The 24364-nt window shown below is 44.5% G+C and overlaps 1 protein-coding gene across 2 annotated transcripts in view; it reads right to left on the reverse strand.

The window, feature by feature from the left end:
- FOXN1 (forkhead box N1) overlaps nt 1–24364 on the reverse strand; it is a 284468-nt gene that overhangs the window by 91361 nt on the left and 168743 nt on the right. The window contains exons 1-2 of one of the 2 annotated variants that reach the window (XM_063955983.1): nt 14730–14904; nt 14483–14643 (exon numbers count right to left, since the gene is read on the reverse strand). In XM_063955983.1, coding sequence (XP_063812053.1) covers nt 14483–14605 — 123 coding nt within the window. In that variant the 5' untranslated portion in view covers nt 14606–14643; nt 14730–14904. Of the gene's footprint in view, nt 1–14482; nt 14644–14729; nt 14905–24364 lie in introns of those variants that run through there. The other variant, XM_063955982.1, reaches the window with a different exon arrangement.

Genomic DNA, 24364 nt, shown 5'->3' on the forward strand with positions numbered 1-24364 from the left:
CACAGGCAGAGTAAGTCTGAAGCTACTCCAAAACTGCTACGAGGTTTGTGATCGCAATTTTGCGATTACTTCGGTCGCACTTTTAAGAAGCTAAGATACACTCCCAGTAGGCGGCGGCTTAGCGTGTGTAACTCTGCTAAATTCGCATTGCGACCGATCAACTCGGAATGAGGGCCAGTGAATGCCCGTATTGTATGAAATAACAGCCGTGTTTGACCGATGGTCTATTCATTCGTATTTCGGAACTTTGCAAATCAAACCATTACGAATAGTCCAAACACTGCCGAGATTGGTGCTTAGTGAATTCCCGGATTGGGACTTAGAAAAAAAACCACAAATCGGACAAACTCGAATTCTTAGTAAATATTGGCCCATGTCTCTTAAGCTATGTACAATCTGAAATAGAATGCCTAGAAGTGTCCATAGCAAAAATACAGTACCCAGTGTCGCACTGGGATATGAAGGGCCCAGCGGGGGAATGCAGTAATATGGGCCCATACTTAGGGGTGTGGCCAGCCTACAAAGGGGGTGTGGCCAGCCCCACAGAGGCTTGAAATGCACAATAGTCTTGTGCAGTGTAATGCAACATATCTACCATGTATAATACAAGTGTACAGTCTGGAACCTGATCCCTAGAGGAAGGAGTCGGCCTTCAGGCAGTGGGGCCCACCGGTGGTTTTCCCTGTACCCCTGTGGGCCAGTCCGACCCTGACAGTACCTCAGTCATGAACTAAGGAACAAATTGGGTAAGGAACAAATTGGGTTAACGTTACCAGAAGGATGAAAGAAAAAGTGGCAAACTAGATGGGCTAAGAGGTTCTTATCTGTCGTCAAATTCTATGTCGCTATGGGGCAGATGTATTAAGCCTGGAGAAGTGATAAAGCAGTGATAAGTGGAAGGTGATAACGCACCAGCCAATCATTACATATTTGAAAAATTACAGTTAGGAGCTGATTGGCTGGTGCATTATCACCTTCCACTTATCACTGCTTTATCACTTCTCCAGGCTTAATACATCTGCCCCTATGTTTCAAATTCTATGTCATCATCATCAGTTTACACATGGAAGAACATAACATAAATCAATGCACATAAGGCTTGAGGCCTATAGTTTAATTATTAATTAACGCGGAAAAATGTATTTAAAAATTTAGGTGAATGGCCCTTTAACTGAACAAAGTCAAACTTTAAGGTGGTGTTGTTACCAGTTCTGTGCAGATATTGGGGGGTAATTCAGACCTGATCGCTAGGCTGCACTTTCTCACAGCCTGCGATCAGGGACGAACTGCGCATGTGTATGCACCACAATGCGCAGGCGCGTCGGACGACTGCACCGGGCATTGGTGCATAGCGATGGGATGGTGCAAAAAAAGTGATTGCATTGGGCGATCACAAGGAGATTGACAAGAAGAGGGCGTTTGTGGGTAGAGACAGACCGTTTTCAGGGAGTGTCTGGAAAAATGCAGGCGTGTCCAAGCGCTGGAAGGGAGGGTGTCTGACGTCAAATCCGGTCTCGGACAGGCTGATGTGATCACAGCGGCTGAGTAAGTCCTGGGCTGCACAGAGACTGCACAAAATCTGTTTGTACCGCTCTGCTACACATGCGTTCGCACACTTGCACAGCGAAAACACACTCCCCCAGTAGGCAGCGACTATCAGATTGCAGGGCTGCAAAAATCGCTGCCCAGCGATCAGGTCTGAATTAGGCCCATTGATGGGATCCAGATTAGCGAAGAAATCCAATGCACAATAGATATTTCCCTTTGAGCACGGTAGGTTTGCTGGAAATTCCAAATGTAGAGATGAGTCCAATTACAGATATAGGTGGTCATTCCGAGTTGTTCGCTTGCTAGCTACTTTTAGCAGAAATGCAAACACAAAGCTGCCGCCCTCTGGGAGTGTATCTTAGTATAGCAGAATTGCTAACGAAAGATTAGCAGTTCTGCTATTAAGTATTTCCTTGCAGTTTCTGAGTAGCTCCAGACCTACTCCTAGATTGCGATCACCTCAGTCCATTTAGTTCCTGGTTTGACGTCACAAACACGCCCAGCGTCCGGCCAGCCACTCCCTCGTTTCTCCAGCCACTCCTGCGTTTTCCGCTGGCACGCCTGCGTTTTTTTAGCACACTCCCGGAAAACGCTCAGTTACCACCCAGAAACACCCACTTCCTGTCAATCATTCTCCGATCAACAGAGCGACTGAAAAGCTTTGTTCGCCCGTGAGTAAAATAGCATAGTTTTGTGTAAAATTGCTTAGCGCGTGCGCCCTGCTGTGCATACGCATGCGCAGAACTGCCGGATTTTAGCCTATTAGCAACTCTGCTAAAAATAGCAGCGAGCGAACAACTCGGAATGACCACCATAGTGGAGATCTTTTGGATGGAGTCACTGCTGAAAGGTACTGTAGGTACTAATGCATTTCTCTGCAGTACCTGGCAGCTTTTTTACAATTTGACCCATATCTACATTTGTTGTGCTGACTCGATTCCTGTCACTCCAATGTTGGGAGATATGCAAATAGTAGAACACAAGAAAATATTAGAAATTTAAATGTATTACAAGGAGAAAGTGGGATGGTTTAATATTAATAAGTGAGATGGTTTAATATTAATAAGCGGGATGGTTTAATATTAATAAGTGAGATGGTTTAATATTAATAAGCGGGATGGTTTAATATTAATAAGTGAGATGGTTTAATAGTAATAAGCGGGATGGTTTAATATTAATAAGTGAGATGGTTGAATATTAATAAGCGGGATGGTTTAACATATTCACTAACATGGTGCAGAAATGAGAATACAAGGAAACAGGAGGTACGATTTGTCACTATGGTTTATTTTTTTGCAATATATATATATATATATATATATATATATAAAATGATATACACACACACACAAATGGGATGCAGTTAATATACTGGCTGTCTGGATCTCTGGCGTTCGGGATTCCGACGCTGTAATCCTGAGAGCCGGTGAAATGCTGGTGGTTGAAATCCTGACCGCAGCCCCATTTTCCCACTCGGGTCCGAAGCGTGGCGAGTGCAGCAAGCCCACGAGGGGACTTGCTGCCTTGCAGCCGGTATTCTGGCTGACGGGATGCCTCTGTCGGTATAGTGACAGCCGGCATCCCATCTGCCAGTCTCCCATATTTACTGTACGTATTCCACACAAACATATGTTTCATTTATGCCATTTGAGAAACTGTACAGTAGATATTCTTGTGTTGAACTCATACACCTACATTAGTAAATCACTTACTTAGTGCTTCTAGTTTATACCCCAGAGCAATACTACATTCCTTAAATTCTAATCTGAGTTGCCTTATCTTGTATCAAGAATGATACTAAATGACATTTATGATATTGTATATTTGGGGTCATGATATATATAAATATATCTGATTGATAACACCTTACCTGCAAAATGAAACCAAAAAGTATTCTTGGAAATTTGGGTCAACCTACAGCCAACAGGTGCCTAAGGCAGGGAATGTAACCTGTAGATAACTTCTATAATGCATTCCATTTTACAAGCACGGTCCTATATCTAATATTCCCTGTCTATGTCAGGTATTCAAACTAGAGTTAAGTGGCATGTCTGTTGCAAATGTGTGCTTTGTGAATAATGCCAGCAAACATTATCTGAGGAAGCTTATTAAGCACAAAATATTCTATAAACAGGTCCACTGCAGGTCCGGTGTAATCTACACCTTTAGCAAAACTTCAGTCTACTCCCCCCCCCCCACACACACACATACACACTATTAGTACCAACTTCCCAGTCCCGCGAAGATGGCATCTTATAAATTCCGCAGTTGCCACCTGCATTAAAGGGGTGATTCCGAGTTGTTCGCTCGCTAGCTGCTTATAGCAGCATTGCACACGCTAGGCCGCCGCCCTCTGGGAGTGTATCTTAGCTTAGCAGAATTGCGAATGAAAGATTAGCTGAATTGCGAACAGAAATTTCTTAGCAGTTTCTGAGTAGCTCGAGATTTACTCACAAATAGCGATCAGTTCAGTCACTTTCGTTCCTGGTTTGACGTCACACACACGTCCAGCGTTCGGCCAGCCACTCCCCCGTTTCTCCAGACCCTCCCGCGTTTTTCCCTGACACGCCTGCGTTTTTCCGCACACTCCCAGAAAACGGCCAGTTTCCGCCTAGAAACACCCACTTCCTGTCAATCACACTCCGATCACTTCAACGATGGAAATTCTTCATTCGGACGTGAGTAAATCTACTAAGCTTTGAGCTAAAATACTATCCGCATGCGCATTGCGAACCATGCGCATTTTTGCCTTAATCGCTCCGTTGCGAAAATCGCCAATGAGCGAACAACTCGGAATGACCCCCTAAGTACAACAAGAGTGTCATCCACCTCCCCACTAGACCCTATTCCCTCCTGCCTCCTCCGCTACCTCTCTCCTTCTGCCTGTTCACATCCTGCCCATCTCCTCAATCTCTCCCTCTCATCAGGGACTATCCCCTCTGCCTTCAAGCATTCCCCTGTCTCTCACATAGTAACATAGTTGGTAAGGTTGAAAAAAGACCAGTAGTCCATAGAGTTGAACCTGAATTATATTATATTCCTTATTCTATGCTGGTTAAAGGCTATATCCTTGTAAATCTTTTTCCGTTGCAAATGTATCTAACCCATTTTTAAATGCATTGACTGAGTCCGCCATTACAACCTTCTCTGGCAGTGAATTCCATATTCGTATTGCCCTTACAGTAAAGAATCCCTTCCTGCGCTGAGTACGAAATTTCCTCTCCTCAATCCTTAGCGGGTGTCTCTGAATAAACAAATCACTTGATAGCTCCTCATATTGCCCCTTTATATATTTGTAAATATTAGTCATATCTCCGCTTAGTCATCTCATTTCTAATGTAAACTAACCTAGAAAGCCTCTTCTCATAGTCCAGTGTCTCCAACCTCTTAATCAATTTGGTCGCTCGCCTCTGAATCTTTTCAAGTTCTAATATGTTTCTTTTATAGAGTGGTGGCCAGAACTGTACACAATACTCAAGATGCGGCCATACCAATGATTTGTACAATGGCAGGATTACGCTCTCATCCCTTGTCTCAATTCCCCTTTTAATGCATGCTAACACCTTATTTGCCTATGTTGCTGCACTCTGACATTGTGTACTGCTACTAAGTCTATTATCAATGAACACCCCCAAATCCTTTTCTAATACTGTTTCCCCTATATTTTCCCCATTTAATTGGCAGGTTGCATGTTTATACGTAGTCCCAAAGTGCATAACTTTACATTTTTCCACATTAAACCTCATACTCCATTTTGTTGCCCAAACTTCAAGTTTAATTAAATTGCCGCGAAGAGACTCCACATTCACATCCGACTTGATTACCCTACATATTTTAGTATTGTCACTAACACTGTGCTTTGTAAGTCCTTCTCCTAGATCATTTATGAATATGTTAAACAATAGTGGCCCTAGCACAGAACCCTGCGGTATTTCACTGATTACTTTAGCCCAGGTGGAAAACATCCCATTAACCACCACTTGCTGTTCCCTGTTATCAAGCCAATTACTCACCCATGTACAAATAGTGTTTCCTATACCAAGATCCCTTAATTTGCAAATCAGCCTCCTGTGAGGCACTGTGTCAAAAGATAGACTACATCTACTGCATTACTCTGGTCAAGATTGTTGCTTACTTTCTCATAGAAGCTAATCAAATTAGTTTGGCATGACCTGTTTCTCACAAAACCATGCTGGTTCTTCTTAATAGCATGAGAGTTCTCTAAGTAATCCTGTATGCTATCCCTTAGTATTCTTTCCAAAAGTTTCCCCACTACTGATGTCAGACTAACAGGTCTATAGTTACCATGATGAAGTTTAATACCTTTTTTAAATGATGGGACTACCTCTGCTATACGCCAGTCCTTTGGTAACATGCCTGATGTAAGTGAATCAGTGAAAATCAGATACAGTGGCCTTGCTCTTTCAGCGTTTAGCTCCATCAGAACCCTAGGATGAAATCCATCTGGACCAGGGGATTTGGTAGTCTTTATTTTTTTGATCACTCACAGACTACTTCCTCAGACAGATACTGTAAGTATTAAGCAACAGGCCTTTATCCTTACTTTTATTATTGTTACTCACTAATCCTACCATCTGGTCCTCTATAGTAAACACTGATGAAACACCTATTCTTAAAAAACCTACTCTTGATCCTAACACTCTCTCCATCTATCGACCCATCTCTTTCCTTCCTTTTGCCTCCAAACTCCTTGAGTGTATTGTCTACAACCGCCTAACTTCCTTTCTTTCCACCCACTCCCTGCTTGACCACTTTCAGTCTAGCTTCTGTCCTCTTCATTCTACTGAAACTCCTCATGAAAGTCTGCAATGACCTCCATGCTGCCAAATCCAATAGACACTACTCTCTGCTTTTTTTACTTGACCTCTCTGCTGCTTTTGACACTGTGGGCCACCCTCTCCTCCTGCAAGTATTTCATTCCATTGATCTGTTTGATACTGCCCTTTCCTGGCTGACCTCCTACCTCTGTGTCCACTCCTTCTCTATCTACTCTTATGACTCCACCTCCCCTGTACTTCCCCTAACAGTAGGTGTCCCCCAAGGTTCTGTTCTTAGACCTCTCTTTTTCTCTCTCTATAGGTCCTTTTTAGGTGAGCTCATTTGCTCTTTTGACTGCCAATATCATCACTGTGCTGATGATACTCAAATCTACCTGTCCTCCCCATACCTCTCCCCCTTTCTCCTTACTTGTATCTCCAACTGTCTTTGTGCTATTTCTTCTTGGATGTCTCAACGCTATCTTAAACTTAACATGTCCAAGACTGAGCTGATCATCTTCCCACCCTCCTGCATAACCTCAAGTCCCACGTTTTCATTATCTATTTATTGGCACAACTATCTCCTCTAGCCCCCAAGTGCGCTTTCTTGGACTTATCCTTGATTCCTCCCATTCAGAGTCCTGCCGTTTCCATCTCAAAAATATTTTCAAGATCAGACCCTTTCTCATACTAGATGCTGTTAAAACCCTCATCCACTCAGAGGTCATCTCCAGGTTGGACTACTGTAATCTCCTTTTTTCTGGCCTTCTCTTCACGTCAATCTATACTCAATGCTACTGCCCGGCTCATCTTCTACTCCAAATGTACTACATCCACCTTCACTTTCTTACAAGCCCTACACTGGCTCCCTTCTGAATCCAATTCAAGTTTCTTATACTCACTTACAAAAGCTCTCACCCATTCCTCATCCAGTTACATATTTTACCTTATCTTCCTTTTACTCTCCCACCCACCCTCTTCGCTCCACAAATACATGCCGCCTCTCCTACCAACTAATAATTTCCTCCCATAACTGCCTCCAAGATATTGGCCGTGGTGCTCCCTACCTCTGGAATTCTCTACCTATCAGACTCTCCACCTCTTATCAATACCTCAAACGAGCTCTCAAGACCCACTTCTTCATCAAAATCAGCCATCTCTCATCCTAACCCTCCGTTCCATGCTCACTTCTAACTCATATGTGTCGCCCCTGTCTGTTTGCCCATCTTCTTTAGAATGTAAGCTTTCACAATCAGGGCCTTCTCCCCTCATATGCTTTCCCCTCTCTTAGACTATTTTCTACTCCATAGACCCTACAATGGTACCTAACTCTAAATTTCTGCCACCTTGAGGGTTATTCCAGTGTCCTGTCCCCTGATGCAGTAATGTTCATATACCATTTACTTGTTCTACATTATCTTGTACTGTAAGCCATTGTTTTCCAGTTTGGCTGTTTTATTTATATACTTTGTTGTGCAAATAAATAAATACAAATAAATAAAATGCCCAGTGTGTATGCAGCTTAACCCTAAGGCTGGGGCCACACATAGTGGCCAAGCGGGTCCCGCTGAACGGGACCCGCGTGGCCGGGAGTGGGGTTTTGTGTTTTGAAATGTATGTGTTTATACTGAAATCCTATTGTCCTGCCGTCCGGCCCAACCGCAGCATGTGGCGCCCATTTGCAGTCTCCTTGCGGCCAAGCGGGTCCCGCTGAACGGGACCCGCTTGGCCGCTATGTGTGGCCCCAGCCTAACCCTAATTGTAGCCGAACACCAATCTCACCTTAGCGAAACAGTGGATTGCCCAGCTATCTGCTTGAAGCCGCACAGATCCTTGCATTAGACCTGCAGAAACTAGCATTAGCATAAGGCAGTATATCTGGCTTCCATGACATCACACAAACACAGCCCCTTTGCCTCTGGCTTGGAATCAGCCCCATTTGAGCCTAATTGGGCACCTTTTACTGTTTGGAATAATGAGTCTAATCCCATTTTATTTAATTGTGGAGCTCCGTGGTCCTGTTGCAAGGCAATACTTTCCAGTAGTGTCAGCCTCGGATGGATACGACCACTGCACTAAAACACTTTCACTACTGACTGCAGAGATTTCACTAATGAATCATTCATCCTTGCTTTTTTCATTCCCTTATCATTGATTTACTGTATATGAATGACTGTTTTCAGTGTCAGATCCTAATCATCCAAGAAGCTGTCTAAAGAACCAAGCCTGTATGTGCCACAATAAGTGGCGGTGCAGAGTTCAATGCAAAATAAAAATACATTAAAAAAAGTAAGCACTTAAAATCAAGTCCTAATTAATAAAAAAAATCAGTAATGTAAGTTTATAACATGTATGTATCTATCAGGTGCGGAACTACCGTTGGTGCAGCAGGTGCATTGCACCTGGGCACCGGAGGATAAAGGCACCCACTGCTGCCAAAACCAGCAATGAGTTATCTGGAACCCCACAGACTATTTTGAGCAATGTCGGATGCATGGCCTAGTGCAGAGAGCAGGGTGGGCCCCACTACCTGAGGGACCTGCCTCTTACCTTAGGGAGTCAGGACTGACCTTGTGTGTTCCAGACTGATAGAGGAGATGTGCCACCTATCAGTGCTGATGATCACAGCCACATATTGCCTCTAATTAACAGACAGTTGTACATTTTTTCTGATTCACTGCTGTCTCTGAATTAAAGGCAACTCACACCCACTATAAAAGGCACTGTCAGACAGTGCCGTAACTAGACATTTTGGTGCCCTGTGCAAGAAAGAGAATTGGTGCCCCCCCCCCCATTTTTAAAATTTGGACACAGCGCACCGAAGGAGCACAACAAAAATATAAGGATGTGGCGTTGCCACAGAATAGTGTCAATTAACATTACACCCCACAGTAGTGCTTGTTATACACATTACATCACAGAATAGAGCCCCTTATGCACGTTACGCCAGGTACATCCTTTCATACACATTACGCCAGGTAGAGCACATTAAACACATCATATAAACACATTGAGTTAGGTAGAGCCCATTATACACATTATGCCAGGGGCATCCCATTATACACATTACGCCAGGTAGAGCATGTTATACACATTATATAAAACATTATTTTTTCAAGGCTCTGGAGTACTGCTTTCTCTCCACACTACAGTGGAACTATATATATATATATATATATATATATACATACAGGGCCGGTTCTACACCTTGTGGGACCCAGTGCAAAAGTTTCCACTGGCGCCACCCCAGTGGTAAAACAGTTAATACACATCAAAAAATAGGGGCGTGGCATCATAGGGGAGGGGCATGGCCACAGTTATGCCCCCAGTAGCTGTGCCCCCAGTAGATTTTCCCCAAGTAGTTGTGCCCCCAGTTGATCTGCCGCCAGTAGATTTGCCCCATGTAGCTATGCCCCCAGTAGATTTGCCCCCTTTAGCTATGCCCCCAGTAGATTTTCCCCAGTAGATGTGCCCCCTATAGCTATGCCCCCAGTAGATTTTCCCCTTTAGTTGTGCCCCCTGTCGCTGTGCCCCCAGTAGTTGTGCCCCCTGTTGATGTGCCCCTTAGTAGCCGCTTACAAACACACACAAAAAAAACAATACTTACCAGCCCCGCTCCTGCTTCCCGACCGCTGCTGCTGCTCCGTCTGGCCGCCCGCGGCTCCTCTCTATGGGGGAGACGTCATGACGTCTCTCCCATAGCAGCGCCGTGCAGACACTAGAGGTCAATAATGACCTCTAGTGTCTGACAGGTGCGCCGGCTGCAGCGGACGCCCACACAGCCCACGGCATCTGCTGCAGCCAGGGAGTGGGGTGCGGGTAGGTGGCGGGTGCCTGCGGGGTGACTGCGGCCGCGCCCCCAGGCCGCAGCGCCCCAGGCGCAGGCACTGCTTGCCCGCACCAAGAACCGCTCCTATATATATATATATATATATATATATATAGATCAATACACACACACATGTATATACATTTATATATATATATATATATATATATATATACATACACAGTACACCCACACACACACATATATATATATATATATATATATATATATATATATATAGATAGATAGATAGATAGATAGATAGATAGCACTCACAATGATCAGTACAACTGCCTGGGTGCATTTGCCATGTATTATGTAGATCCAATGTGAAAAGGCATAGCACTTTAGGAACTTAGAAATATGCAGCTTTTATTTTCAACGTTTCAGGGTGACGTACCCAGTCATTTTCCTGAAGAAGTGGTACATCATCCTGAAAAGCTGAAATTAAGAGCTGCATATTTATAAGTTATTGAAGTGTCATATATATATATATATATATATATATATATACATACAAACAGAAAATTCAGCACTCACCATAGCAAGCTCACTTATCCTATCAACATCAATAAATAAATGATGGGGGTTTAGTTAGTGAATTGGCCAATGCACGGAAGCATGCATACCGCTCGCCAAGGTACCCCACCTTCATGCAGGTCCTACACTATCACAAAGTCTCAAAAATTAAAACCTGGCAACTGTATCACACATAACTGCAAATATGCCTACTTGGTTTAATGTGCCTTTGCCACATACCTTGGGTGGCGTAGCTTGGTGATCGGTTTGCAGGCTTCCGTGCATTGGCCAATTCACTAACTAAACCCCCATCATTTATTTATTGATGTTGTGAGGATAAGTGAGCTTGCTATGGTGAGTGCTGAATTTTCTGTTTGTATATATTTAAGTAGGTGGCCATGGGCTACATGCACCCCACCCTATGAGTGGTGAGTGCAGACATTGCACCCCGCCTCTGGGGTGGCGAGTGCTATGGTTTTATATTTGTTTGTGTGTATATATATATATATATATATATATATATATATATATATAAAAATAAACAAACACACAGTTTATATATGTGAGTGGATATAAATACTGTACATACATATATGTGTGTGTGTATGTATATATATATATATATATATATATATATACATATACATATATATATATATATATATATATATATATATAGAGAGAGAGAGAGAGAGAGAGAGAGAGAGAGAGAGAGAGAGATTTTTTTATGTACAAATATACACTAACCCTCCTCTTCACCACCTCCTCCTGGCATTCACCAGGTTTACAAGACAGGAAACAGCATAACCTTGTTTTGTAATGAATGCTGGTTGGGAGGGGTGTAGTATGGTAGGCCGGCGGTCTGGCTCCCGGCGACCAGCATACCGGCGCTGGGAGCCCGACCGCCGGCTTACCGACAGTGTGGCGAGCGCAAATGTGCCCCTTGCGGGCACGCTGCGCTCGCCACGCTATTTTATTCTCCCTCCAGGGGGGTCGTGGACCCCCACGAGGGAGAATAAGTGTTGGTATGCCGGCTGTCGGATTCCGGCGCCAGGAATACTGTGCGCCAGGATCCCGACAGCCGGCATACTGAAGAACACCCGGTTGGGAGGAGAGTAGAGGGACATACATAAGGAAGAGACTGACTGCTGAAAGACAGGTGAGGAGGGTCCGGCAGCAATGGGGCTCAGCTCATTTGTGGCTGGTCCCAGGGGAGGGGCCAGCCACCATTAAAGCAAAGCATAGGCTAAAAGGGGCTGGCCTCATTCATCCAGAGCAGCGGCTGTTTAGACCAGTCATCCTGGACTGCTCCGCTCCCGTAACTATGCATCTAAATCCACGCTGTTGCAGAATGGGTGCGGGCCAGGCGATCAGACAGAGAAGGCATCGGAGCGGGTGTGAGCGTACCCAGTCCGCCGCTGCTACCCTGTCTGACAGCCGCTGACTTATCCCCCTATTACAGCAGAGATGGGAGCGGGGGCGGAGCACATGAGGTAGACAGTGTGCCCTGTGCTGCCTACATATGTACAGCGCAGGCACATACACCGGCGGCCACTCGGTGGGATAGCGAACGGTGCGCCCACACTGCAAATGCGCGGTGGGCAAGGCACCGTACACGCACACCTAGTTACGGCCCTGCTGTCAGAGTCTGTCTGACCGAGTGCCAAACTGAGGAAAGCACAAGGAGCAGTGGCCCCTGAAACAGACAGAGCATAGACCGCTGTGTTCCTGCCCCCACCAAGGTACACATTCCCTGTTCTCCACACCGCGCAGGACATTGTGCTTGTACCCCTGTCAACCACTGCCTCTCCCTGTCACTCACTGCCTCTCCCTGTCTCCTTCTGCCTTCCCCTGGCCTCCACAGTCACCCTCTGCCTCTCCTTGCTTTCTTTGTATTGTCTATATATTAAATGTGTTATTTTTTATGTGATGCTCACTAATTGTTGAATATTTTTTTCAGTTTTTTTTTCTTTATATTTTATGGCTGCTGTTTAAGTTGGCTGGGCAGTTAAACAGTTTGCTCCTGGATTATGTACATGGAAAAAGATATGTATACAGGGCCAGACTAGCCTCCAGGAAAACTCCCGGTGGGCCCCACTGCCACCCCCCCCCCCCTCCTCAACCTCTAGGGATCAGTTTCCAGACTGTGTACTAATTATACATTATACATATGTTATACTATACTGCACAGAACTATGGTGTATTTTCTACAGTGCATTGCTGTTATTAATCTGGTACATTATGATGCATACACTAGCAGTACTTACTGTGTATATTTATCAAGGGGCTCAGACCATGAAGTCGCTATTGTTTAGCTAAGCCTTTATGGTGAGTGACCACACCTCCTCTGGAGACTGGCCACACCCCTAAACATGGACCCCTACCCCTACCACTGCCCTTCATGCCCTAGTCCAACACTGTATATATATTCCACTGTACACAGAGCTGTACACTTCTACACGAGTGAACCACCCCTTTCGGTACATTTGCTTTCATATCCTTCATCTCATTATATGTGCACTTAAACTAACCCTGTTCTAGATCCAAAAGATCAGTTTGAAGACAGGTATATTTACACATATGCCGAATTCTACATAGCCCATGATTCCATCAACCCACTCTTAGGGTCGCCGACAGATCTGCCGTGCCCTGGTACTGGGGGTGGGGGTGTCAATGCGGGGAGGTGTGGTCAGACCCCCACCTTATAGAATATAAAAAAATGGTAGCTTATGTGCGGCCATGAAGCGGGTGTGTGCCGCACAGGGGGACGCTGGTTTCAGTGTGCTGTGTGCTGGGCTGGGGAGAAAGGCAGTGGCAGCAGTCAGTCCTCTTTCTCCCTTGTCCGAAGTGCCACTGTCTGGAACGTGGAAGGTGTGGGGGCAGACCCATACTTCCCAGCATTCTTAGGGGGTAATTCAAATGTTTGAAAAGTCGGTTGGGTGTCTGTTTTTTCCTGTCTATTAGATAGGAAAAAACAGACACCCAACTGACTTTTAAAACATTTGAATTCCCCCCTTACTGTCTATCTGCATGCCAGAGATGCACCAGCAAATGAAAATGGGTGTGGCCTCATGTAAAGGGGCGTGGCTTTGTGTCAATGCCACAATCTGGAGGCACACCCCCATTTTCATCACTATGCGGGCATGTTCAGCATTCTGGGAGCTGCTGACCATGCCCCCAGCCTCTCTGCCTTCCATATTTAGACACTGTGCACGTGCACTGCTACAGCAGCGACTCCATGAGTGACAGGTAGCCTCCCAACTGCCCCCCCCCCCCCCCCACACCACGGGACACTGTAGCCCGCGGGAAGGACAGCGGAACAGTACAAAAAAAACGGGACTGTCCCTCAAAATTCGGGACAGTTGGGAGGTATGCAACCCCTCCAACCAACCAGGGCCCGAGGAAAGAGTACCCACTTACCCCACCTCTTGACACCACTGCTCACTCTCACTATACTCTGCCTATGTAAGGACACCCAGTTACAACTCATTTAAGACCCTTCAGTTACAAGTAGAGATGAAACTGTGATGGGTATGACTCTGCATCACCTGTATATACGTTGTGCTTGGATCTGAAGCATGTACAGTTGAAAACCATACAAGAAACACTCCCTAAATGGACTTCCTTTGTGCATTAGCGGGTTTATACATTCTTACTACCCAGATTAGAGCACATTTTGAAACTCACTAATAACGTAATTGTCTAAATGAAATTCAAATTGTATGTTAGTTATAAACTATTTTCCAATAAATTTTCAATATTATTTGTTATGTATTAGTTCAATAGTTAGGTGTACAGTTTTACTTACCATTGACAAACCAGCTGTCATGGAACCTGTTTGATCCTGTATCCTCTCCTCTGATTGGTTTATGGGAGAACAGTCACTATCCAGAGATCCTGATGTAAAAGTCATGTTCGATTGATCCTGCATTATCAATGAATCCACTAAATTCTGGCTGGATAAAAAACCTATGAAAGGAACCAGAAAATCAATTACAAGGTGATATAATATTACAAGGGCTCATACTCAGCATTTGCATTTCAGTATATTGTACCCAGTGGCGGATCCAGGGGGGGGGGGCACTCGGGCCCATGCCTCCCCTGTCATTTGTGGCCCCAATCCTATTTGTCCCCCGGCGCCGCACAGGGAGATGACGGGCGCCCGCTGACATTGTGTTACCAGCGGGCGCCTGTCTCTCCTCACCGTGAGCTGGAGGCAGGAGCTCAGTACTGCCGGCTTCCGGCGCTGTCACTGTGCGGACTGTGCTATGGGAGAGACGTCAGTCATGATGACGTCTCTCTCATAGTGCTGAGGAGCGGATGCCAGGAGAGGAGGACTGCAACGGTCTGGAAGCGGAAGATTATGTTTTTTTTCTTCCTTAGTGCAGCGGGGGCATCTATGATGTTTTTTTTCTTCCTTAGTGCAGCGGGGGCATCTACTACTGGTGGGGGCATCAACAAGGGGCATTACTACTGGGGGGCATTACTACTGGGGCAAACTACTGGGGCATTATTACTGGGGGGCATTACTACTGGGGGGTCATCTATTGGGGGCATTACTACTGGGGGACATTATTACTGGTGGCATCTACTGGGGGTTTTACTACTAGGGGCATTATTACTGTGGGGCATCTACTGGGGGCATTACTACTGGGGGGTCATCTATCGGGGGCAAACTCCTGGGGGGCATTACTACTGGGGTCAGCTACTTGGGGACATTTTTACTGGGGGGCATCTACTGGGGGCAAACTACTGGGGGATATTATTACTGGTGGCATCTACTGGGGGCATTATTACTGGAGGGCATCTACTGGGGGCATTACTACTGAGGGGGTCATCTATTGGGGGCACACTCCTGGGGGGCATTACTACTGGGGGAAAACTACTGGAGGACATAATTACTGGGGGGCATCTACTGGGGGCAAACTACTGGGGGACATTATTACTGGGGGCCAACTGCCCCTCACACACTGCACCCTGCCTCTCACACCTTGTCCCTCACATGCTGCCTCCTGCCCCCTGCCCCTCACACGCTGCCCCCTGCCACTCACACCCTGCCCCTCACACCCTGCCCCCTGCTCCTCATACGCTGCCCCCTATACCCTGCCCCTCACACGCTGCCCCCTGCCCCTCACACGCTTCCCCCTGTACCCAGCACCTCACACACTGCCCGCTGACCCTCACACGCTGCCCCCTGCCCCACCTCACATGCACCGAAGCCGCACGCAAATGTACTTGCCCCTTCCATGGTGCCCCCCCTATCATTTTCTTCTGGATCCGCCCCTGATTGTACCGATTATTTATGTTCATTATCTCTGCATTACTTACAGTGTAATATTCATATTCATGTATTTTATGCAATTTGAGTCTGAAATCTGAATCATATTTCTATCATTCCCATAAAAAGCTCAACATTTATATACTGTATAATTGGATAATTGAGTTGATGCAGCAGGGCCGCAGCTAGGGGTGTGGGAGCGGTGGCTTCGCACAGAGCGCAGGGCTTTGTGGGTAGTACTCTAACTGCCCCACAGTCCCTGCATCTGGCAGTGCCTGGATTGGCACCTAGCAGCCAGTATCGCTGCTGCAGTGTTGACTGGACCATCCTTTGTATGTTGCAGGCATGCACACTGAAGATTGTATGACCCACCGGAGCATCATCAGGATGCTCCACGCAGTGCCGTTCTTCCCGGCGGCTGGTGGCTCCACTACAGGTATATCTGCATGATGTCATGACATCATGCACTCAGGGAGCATGGCCAGTATAGGGCACTGTAAAGCCCTGATATGGCACGGTGATGCAGAACTGAATGCAAGTTCCATTTGAAATTGTGAGCATGGAATTAAATGCAGATGATCACCATATATGCATTAATGTGACCACACCTCCTCTATATGTTTGCTTTCAGAGCCATCATCACAGTCATGGGGCACTGCCTGAAAAGACAAACTTCTGCAAGCAGACAACTCTGCTTAGCCCACAATTCTACACCCTTGAACACCCTCACTATTTTTAACCTATATGCGCCCCATTACACCCATTCACCCAAAAGTGTAAAAATCTGATTTTCCTGTAGATGTATATGTTCAGATATAGAACATGCGCAGGAACAAATGCAAGTTCTGTCTGCAAAACTGCATTGCACACATCCGCCCGCATATGTATAGTGGGCTAAGTATTTGTGAAATCATGCCAACTGGATAATTCATTTGTAAACCAGTCAAACTGTTTCACCAGGTTACAGATCTATCATATATATTATATTTCATGAAAACTATTTGAATTATAATTGAGAATGATAATGTATTTAATAAATGTCAGCTTAAAACCATGTATGAAGAATAACAATTTTTTTGCATTAGTAAAAACTTCAGTGAAAATGCATGTGAAACGCATTAGTCTTGTGGTAGTTGCTAGCATTTGGAGCTTACCATAGGCTTTAGCAATGAATTTACCCATAGTATGCAAATTAAATGCCACTGCAACACAAGCTAATGTTAGTAATAGGTGACATTAGTAGCAACGGGGTCTAATCTCCATTTACTGTACTTTGTTTTAGAAAATTTTAAATAGCCCCACTGGGTATTAGGTCATAGTAAGTGATTTAATGTATACATTGGATGCACAGTTCGAGAATAAAAAAATGCAGAAGGGCTTGCTGGGTATAAAGGTTCAAGCTTACTCTCTACTTCTGGAAGAAACACTGCAAACCAGGTTTACTGAGAGACAGAAAATCTCAATGGCTTTGCTGTGCTTTAAGATCATATCTCAAATCCAACTTCCTTCCACTTTAGAACCATACATTTCATTAAATGAAACTTATATATATATATATTTATTTATATCCCAAAATGCTGCTCAACTTATCCTAATCCTTCTCTGAAGGATAGTTGGCTAAAAAGTGCAAAATCTATCACAATAAAAATATAGGACACAGCCCAATCAGAGCTGGTGTGAAATTGCAGTTAGACTTTGGACCCTCGCCACCCTTTATTACATAGCAATGATATTACTTTGCAAATGTAAAACTTAGTGGGTGCAGGTGTGCGCCTCCTCCTCCCATTGGCCATTCCAAGGCTCTTTTTACAGTGTGAATGCCATCATCTTGGTCTATAAGCCTGTGGGCTTTGATGGAAACATACTGTAGGTGCTCAGCTCCTCCAAAGAGGATTTTACAATGGGCTGTGGTTGATCTGCAATTTAAAAATGAGACCCAATGTTTCTGTGAACGATATATACAAAAATATGATATAAATGATTTAATAAACTATCAACATTTTAATCTCTTGAACTGTTTCCCCAGGCTTCTGATTTACAGTAAATATTAGGTTGCAAGAGAGTTCTTTAAATATTAATTAATAAAAAAAGAATCTTCTTAGTTGACTGTAAGGCATGGCCTCAGGGAGGATCATGGACTTTTCAATCTATTTGGTATGTACAGTTAAAAGTCATCTAGAATTCAGCTGTGAGCAGCAGCATTGAGCCACATACGACTATAAAACAGTGACTTCCAGCCAAAATGTATATGTGTTAACTGCAGCTCTTTCTTATAAGCATGTATACCAACTGCGGACACAGTGGATCTATAAAATATGCTAATGTTACAGCCACCCACTAACTGTATCTCTGATCCACCGCTTGCGCACAAATTCGCATCATCGGTTCCACATCGGTTGCGCCATTGGACCTCTGAGCAACCTTGTCTGTCGCAAGTACGCTGCCGGAGCCTTTACAATTGCATATCAAGACGCAGTCACAGGCTCAGACAAGCCCCCGGAATGATCACGATATGCCTCCGTTTTTGTAGCCTCCCGCCATTAACTCCCACAAATACTCACTGCCTATCACTTACATTACGAATAAATCCTCACTGTATCCGCCATCACTAACCAATCACCGCAAATGCGCAGTGAGACTGTGATGCATGTGCAATTCATCACTCAGATCCACAAACCTCAACATTGTGTCCAACTCTGAATCTGGCACTAAAAGAAGAGTGTTTAGGACAATAAGCCAGATCCCAGGGCTGTAAAATGTCCAAACCTCCTCTAGTCACAAGTGTGAGAATGGAGGTGCGGACAGCAACCGGGTGTCACCCTTCCAAGATGTGACACCGAAATGTGTCTCCTCCACAGTGATGTTATCCTGCAGCACCTGGCTCCTGTCACTGAAAAGGAGCTGGTAGTGCAGAGTCTCTATGGGCATCCCAGCATCTCTGGGGATGCTACGTACGCCCACAGAGTGATGTAAATAGTGGACTTCCCATAAGGCCATGCCCCGAAGTGACATCAGTAAAGAAACTTCCCACCAGGCCATGCCCCTTCAAGCAAGGCCACGCCACTTTGGGGCAGGCTGTTGGCAGCACTGGGTGTCCCAAACCTCAGCTACCACTGTGCTACATTAATGTGAACATGCCCTTACTCTAGCCAACATACACTTGCCTACCCTGTTCTATCTCTCCACACTTAAGAGGTTTACACATCTGAGATTTTGGTACACAAAATGCTTGCTCAACATGCATCATTTAATAGTATTTATGTGGCCTTCCCATGGAATTATATAATTAAATAAAATGGCCATATGATATTTTTATTATCACACTTAATTTTTATAGCGCCAACATATTATGCTGCTCCCTACAGTTCCTGCGCCACTGGAGCTCCCAGTCTAATTCCCTGACACACAAGCGCACACAAATATGCTAGAGCCCATTTTAGTCAGCAGCCAATTTACCTACCAGTGAGTTTTTGAATTGTGGAGAGAACCCCAAAAAAATATATGGAGAACATACAAATCCACCTAGACAGTACTTTATGCAAGATTCACATGCATGACCCTAGCACTGTGAGGCAGCAATGCTAACCACTATGCCAGCGTTTATGACTTTGAAATGCTGAATTCGCAGTCTATCTATGATCAGGGTCATTTTTATTTTTTTAGTTGCTTTTAGCAAAATAGATTCTCAGCAGTTTATTGTATTGACTTTTGCCTTTTCAAAAATAAAATAATACAGTATTACTTGATTAATATTTCTTAAATAATACTCGTGAGGACAATTTTAATTCTGATATTTATATTTACCGACTATGCACCCATTTGGTATGCGTAATCCACATTTTTAAAACTGAATTTGCAAGTTTGAAAATAAAATAGACACTGCAGTGGGTCGAGCAGCTATGTATGTAGGTGTTGTAAATATGCATGGAAAAAAATGATACAATAAACAGTTTACCAATAAAGCCACTGGAAACACATATTCAACTGTGCTTCATCACAGTAATTTAATATATTAGAACATCACAAGAAAAGATAAACTCATTGGAAATAATGATGATGTCATCTGTAGGTAAACAAAGGGGTATCTAAGCGTGACTATCTACATATAATATATAAAAGATAAACTCATTGGAAATAATGATGATGTCATCTGTAGGTAGACAAAGGGGTATCTAAGCGTGACTATCTACATATAATATATAAAAGATAAACTCATTGGAAATAATGATGATGTCATCTGTAGGTAAACAAAGGGGTATCTAAGCGTGACTATCTACATATAATATATAAAGGTCACAGTATAGCCCCATAATACCATAAGAACCCCATTTCTAGACACCTCTCAAACAGAGTTGACTCCACAATGACTTTTTGGAGCTGGCAGCTAATGGGAGATAGCTGCTCATCTATAGTTGCTTCATCTTCACAAGATTGTGACTAGCTACTTGACAAACAATTGCTCGTAATTTCTAGAGCTTTATGTTTGGCCTAAGATGCAAAATGAATGAAATCTTTGTGATTTTGACATAATAGTTTGTAGTAAAAATATTTGACATCACAGACCAAACTAAGCGCATTTCTCACCCATATTTACCATTCATTCAAAGTTTTGTTACAAATCAAACTTTAACCTCATGACCAGCAGCATAGCCAGAACTTTGTGGGCATCACAGCAACATTTTGAAGGTGCCCATGTCCCAATGCTTATAGAGAGAAACCTCTACGCACCTAGTTCCCTAGTCCATTTTCTGAACAGTGCTTTAGTAACTGTTATGCCCCAAAGTAGTGCTCTAGTTTATTTTATGAACCATAGTAATGCCCTAGTTACTGTTATGCCCCATACCCTGTGGATTGCCCTCCCACGCATAATAAGACTCTCTAGTCTCCAAACCTTCAAGTGATCCCTGAAAACTCACCTCTTCAGGCAAACTTATCAAAATTCGGAACAGCCCACATAACCCTGATAAACGTTTCTTATCCAATTACATCCCCACTGTACATTCCACACATTCATATAAGAAACTGTTAATAATAATAATAATAATAATAATAGTGACCTAGTTTATTTTATGAACCACAGTAGTGCCCTAGTTACTGTTATGCACCATAATAGTGCCCTAGTTTATTTTCTGAACCATAGTAGGGATGGGGGCAGGGGAGTGAGTACTCTTTACCAGGTCCCAGGCATGTTGGAGAGGCCCGGCAGGGTCCCAAGTTCCACTGCCCCCCCCCCCCCCCCCCCCTTCTGCAGAGAGCCACACTTCCTGAACGGGAGAGAGAGAGCGTACTGCTGGGCTGGGGAGAGATGCAGCTGCAGCAGCAGTCAGTCCTGTCTCTCCCTATGTGGGAATGCAATGCTGTCCGATCAGACCCAACCCAAGTGCTTCACGGCCACACTTTAATTTAATTTGTCATTTTCTTTAAGAACCAGGCCTGGCCACACCTCCCCCCACTGGCCTTGCCCTCTCCCTGTACCACGGCCCGGCAAGCTGTCGGTGCCCCTGGCACTCCCTGCATCTATGGTAGCTACACTCTTGCTTGCTCATGACAGTAATTGCTATGCAACCAATTCTGATTTAAAAAGCCACAGAGATACTGTATAACTGTTTCTCCACCAGCAAATTCTTGTTCATCTTATTTACCAAAGGAAGTAAAATCACCAGGGATGTCCAAAACAGTAAAGTTTTCCATAATACAGCTTAATACTATCATCATACAATCCTGTTGTACAGTATGGCATGAATACATGCATGCTATCATTTTAAAAGCACAATTAAGATGACCAGGGCTGTTTGGGAAGTAACTGACAGATGTGTCTTGCGTGGCAGGTAAGCTTAAAGCTGCTGTTTTAGTATTAAATATCGGCAGCTGGAAATGCCTTTGACAAATGGCCTATATTGTTACCGCATTTCGTAAATGTTGCATGACAGTCCATTACTCTGATTACCAGGTCACTACATAGAAAGAAAAGCAATAAGAAAGAAGAGGTGACACTATGAAAGATAAGATCTGAGCTTGGTGATGCTGTATAAAAGCGCCTGATTCCTTACTTTTGCATGCATAGGGAACCTCTGGCTTAATGCCCTTATGAAGACAGTATCTTGTTTTGTTTCCCATCCTTTAGGAAACAGGAGCATGTCACTAATGGTCACAGTTTGGCACCTTTCTGATTATGGGAAACAATTCTATAACTCAATTATCTCATCTCATTTATATTATGTAAGGCACTAGAATATATTTAAAGTAAACCATGAGCATTTATAACATTTATCTTAAAGTGCATCAGTATATGATATAGTTGTTGCTGTGATTAATCTTCAGAATAAGATTGCACAAGAAAAAGGTTTTGGCTAACGTTGGCTTCAACTGTAGTTGGACATAGGCATAGATGTAGCTGGTCTACAAATTGTATGCAGGTAACTGTTGTGGATGTGAATATTAGTTACCAACCCATCAAAATGATGGAACAACATACAAGTAATGGCAGTGCCAGCGTCTGTGTATGCTCGAACGGAGAAACACTTGAATTGCTCCTTCGGGCGTCATCTAGTGGCCACCAGGTGTGCAAAACCCTTGCATTCCCCTATAGAGGTGAGGAGCAGCATTAGCCTTTTATTATATAGGAAAGTGAAACGGGATGCAAACAAACTCACAAGAGTATGTTTCCTGTTTGAGAGCTCAGTTTTTAAAGATCAGTAATGATGAACAGGACAGTAGACATTTATTAACCATTTTTTAAATTTTACCAACCACCTAAAACTAGAGATGAGCGCCTGAAATTTTTCGGGTTTTGTGTTTTGGTTTTGGGTTCGGTTCCGCGGCCGTGTTTTGGGTTCGACCGCGTTTTGGCAAAACCTCACCGAATTTTTTTTGTCGGATTCGGGTGTTTTTTTCAAAAAACCCTAAAAAACAGCTTAAATCATAGAATTTGGGGGTCATTTTGATCCCATATTATTATTAACCTCAAAAACCATAATTTCCACTCATTTTCAGTCTATTCTGAATACCTCACACCTCACAATATTATTTTTAGTCCTAAAATTTGCACCGAGGTCGCTGGATGACTAAGCTAAGCGACCCTAGTGGCCGACACAAACACCTGGCCCATCTAGGAGTGGCACTGCAGTGTCACGCAGGATGTCCCTTCCAAAAAACCCTCCCCAAACAGCACATGACGCAAAGAAAAAAAGAGGCGCAATGAGGTAGCTGACTGTGTGAGTAAGATAAGCGACCCTAGTGGCCGACACAAACACCGGGCCCATCTAGGAGTGGCACTGCAGTGTCACGCAGGATGGCCCTTCCAAAAAACCCTCCCCAAACAGCACATGACGCAAAGAAAAAAAGAGGCGCAATGAGGTAGCTGACTGTGTGAGTAAGATAAGCGACCCTAGTGGCCGACACAAACACCGGGCCCATTTAGGAGTGTCACTGCAGTGTCACGCAGGATGTCCCTTCCAAAAAACCCTCCCCAAACAGCACATGACGCAAAGAAAATAAGAGGCGCAATGAGGTAGCTGTGTGAGTAAGATTAGCGACCCTAGTGGCCGACACAAACACCGGGCCCATCTAGGAGTGGCACTGCAGTGTCACGCAGGATGGCCCTTCCAAAAAACCCTCCCCAAACAGCACATGACGCAAAGAAAAAAAGAGGCGCAATGAGGTAGCTGTGTGAGTAAGATTAGCGACCCTAGTGGCCGACACAAACACCGGGCCCATTTAGGAGTGTCACTGCAGTGTCACGCAGGATGTCCCTTCCAAAAAACCCTCCCCAAACAGCACATGACGCAAAGAAAATAAGAGGCGCAATGAGGTAGCTGTGTGAGTAAGATTAGCGACCCTAGTGGCCGACACAAACACCGGGCCCATTTAGGAGTGTCACTGCAGTGTCACGCAGGATATCCCTTAAAAAAAACCCTCCCCAAACAGCACATGACGCAAAGAAAATAAGAGGCGCAATGAGGTAGCTGTGTGAGTAAGATTAGCGACCCTAGTGGCCGACACAAACACCGGGCCCATTTAGGAGTGGCACTGCAGTGTCACGCAGGATGTCCCTTCCAAAAAACCCTCCCCAAACAGCACATGACGCAAAGAAAATAAGAGGCGCAATGAGGTAGCTGTGTGAGTAAGATTAGCGACCCTAGTGGCCGATACAAACACCGGGCCCATTTAGGAGTGGCACTGCAGTGTCACGCAGGATGTCCCTTCCAAAAAACCCTCCCCAAACAGCACATGACGCAAAGAAAAATAAAAGAAAAAAGAGGTGCAAGATGGAATTGTCCTTGGGCCCTCCCACCCACCCTTATGTTGTATAAACAGGACATGCACACTTTAACCAACCCATCATTTCAGTGACAGGGTCTGCCACACGACTGTGACTGATATGACGGGTTGGTTTGGACCCCCCCCCAAAAA

This window comes from Pseudophryne corroboree, chromosome 2 (assembly GCF_028390025.1).
Source record: "Pseudophryne corroboree isolate aPseCor3 chromosome 2, aPseCor3.hap2, whole genome shotgun sequence".
Classification (NCBI taxonomy): domain Eukaryota; kingdom Metazoa; phylum Chordata; class Amphibia; order Anura; family Myobatrachidae; genus Pseudophryne; species Pseudophryne corroboree.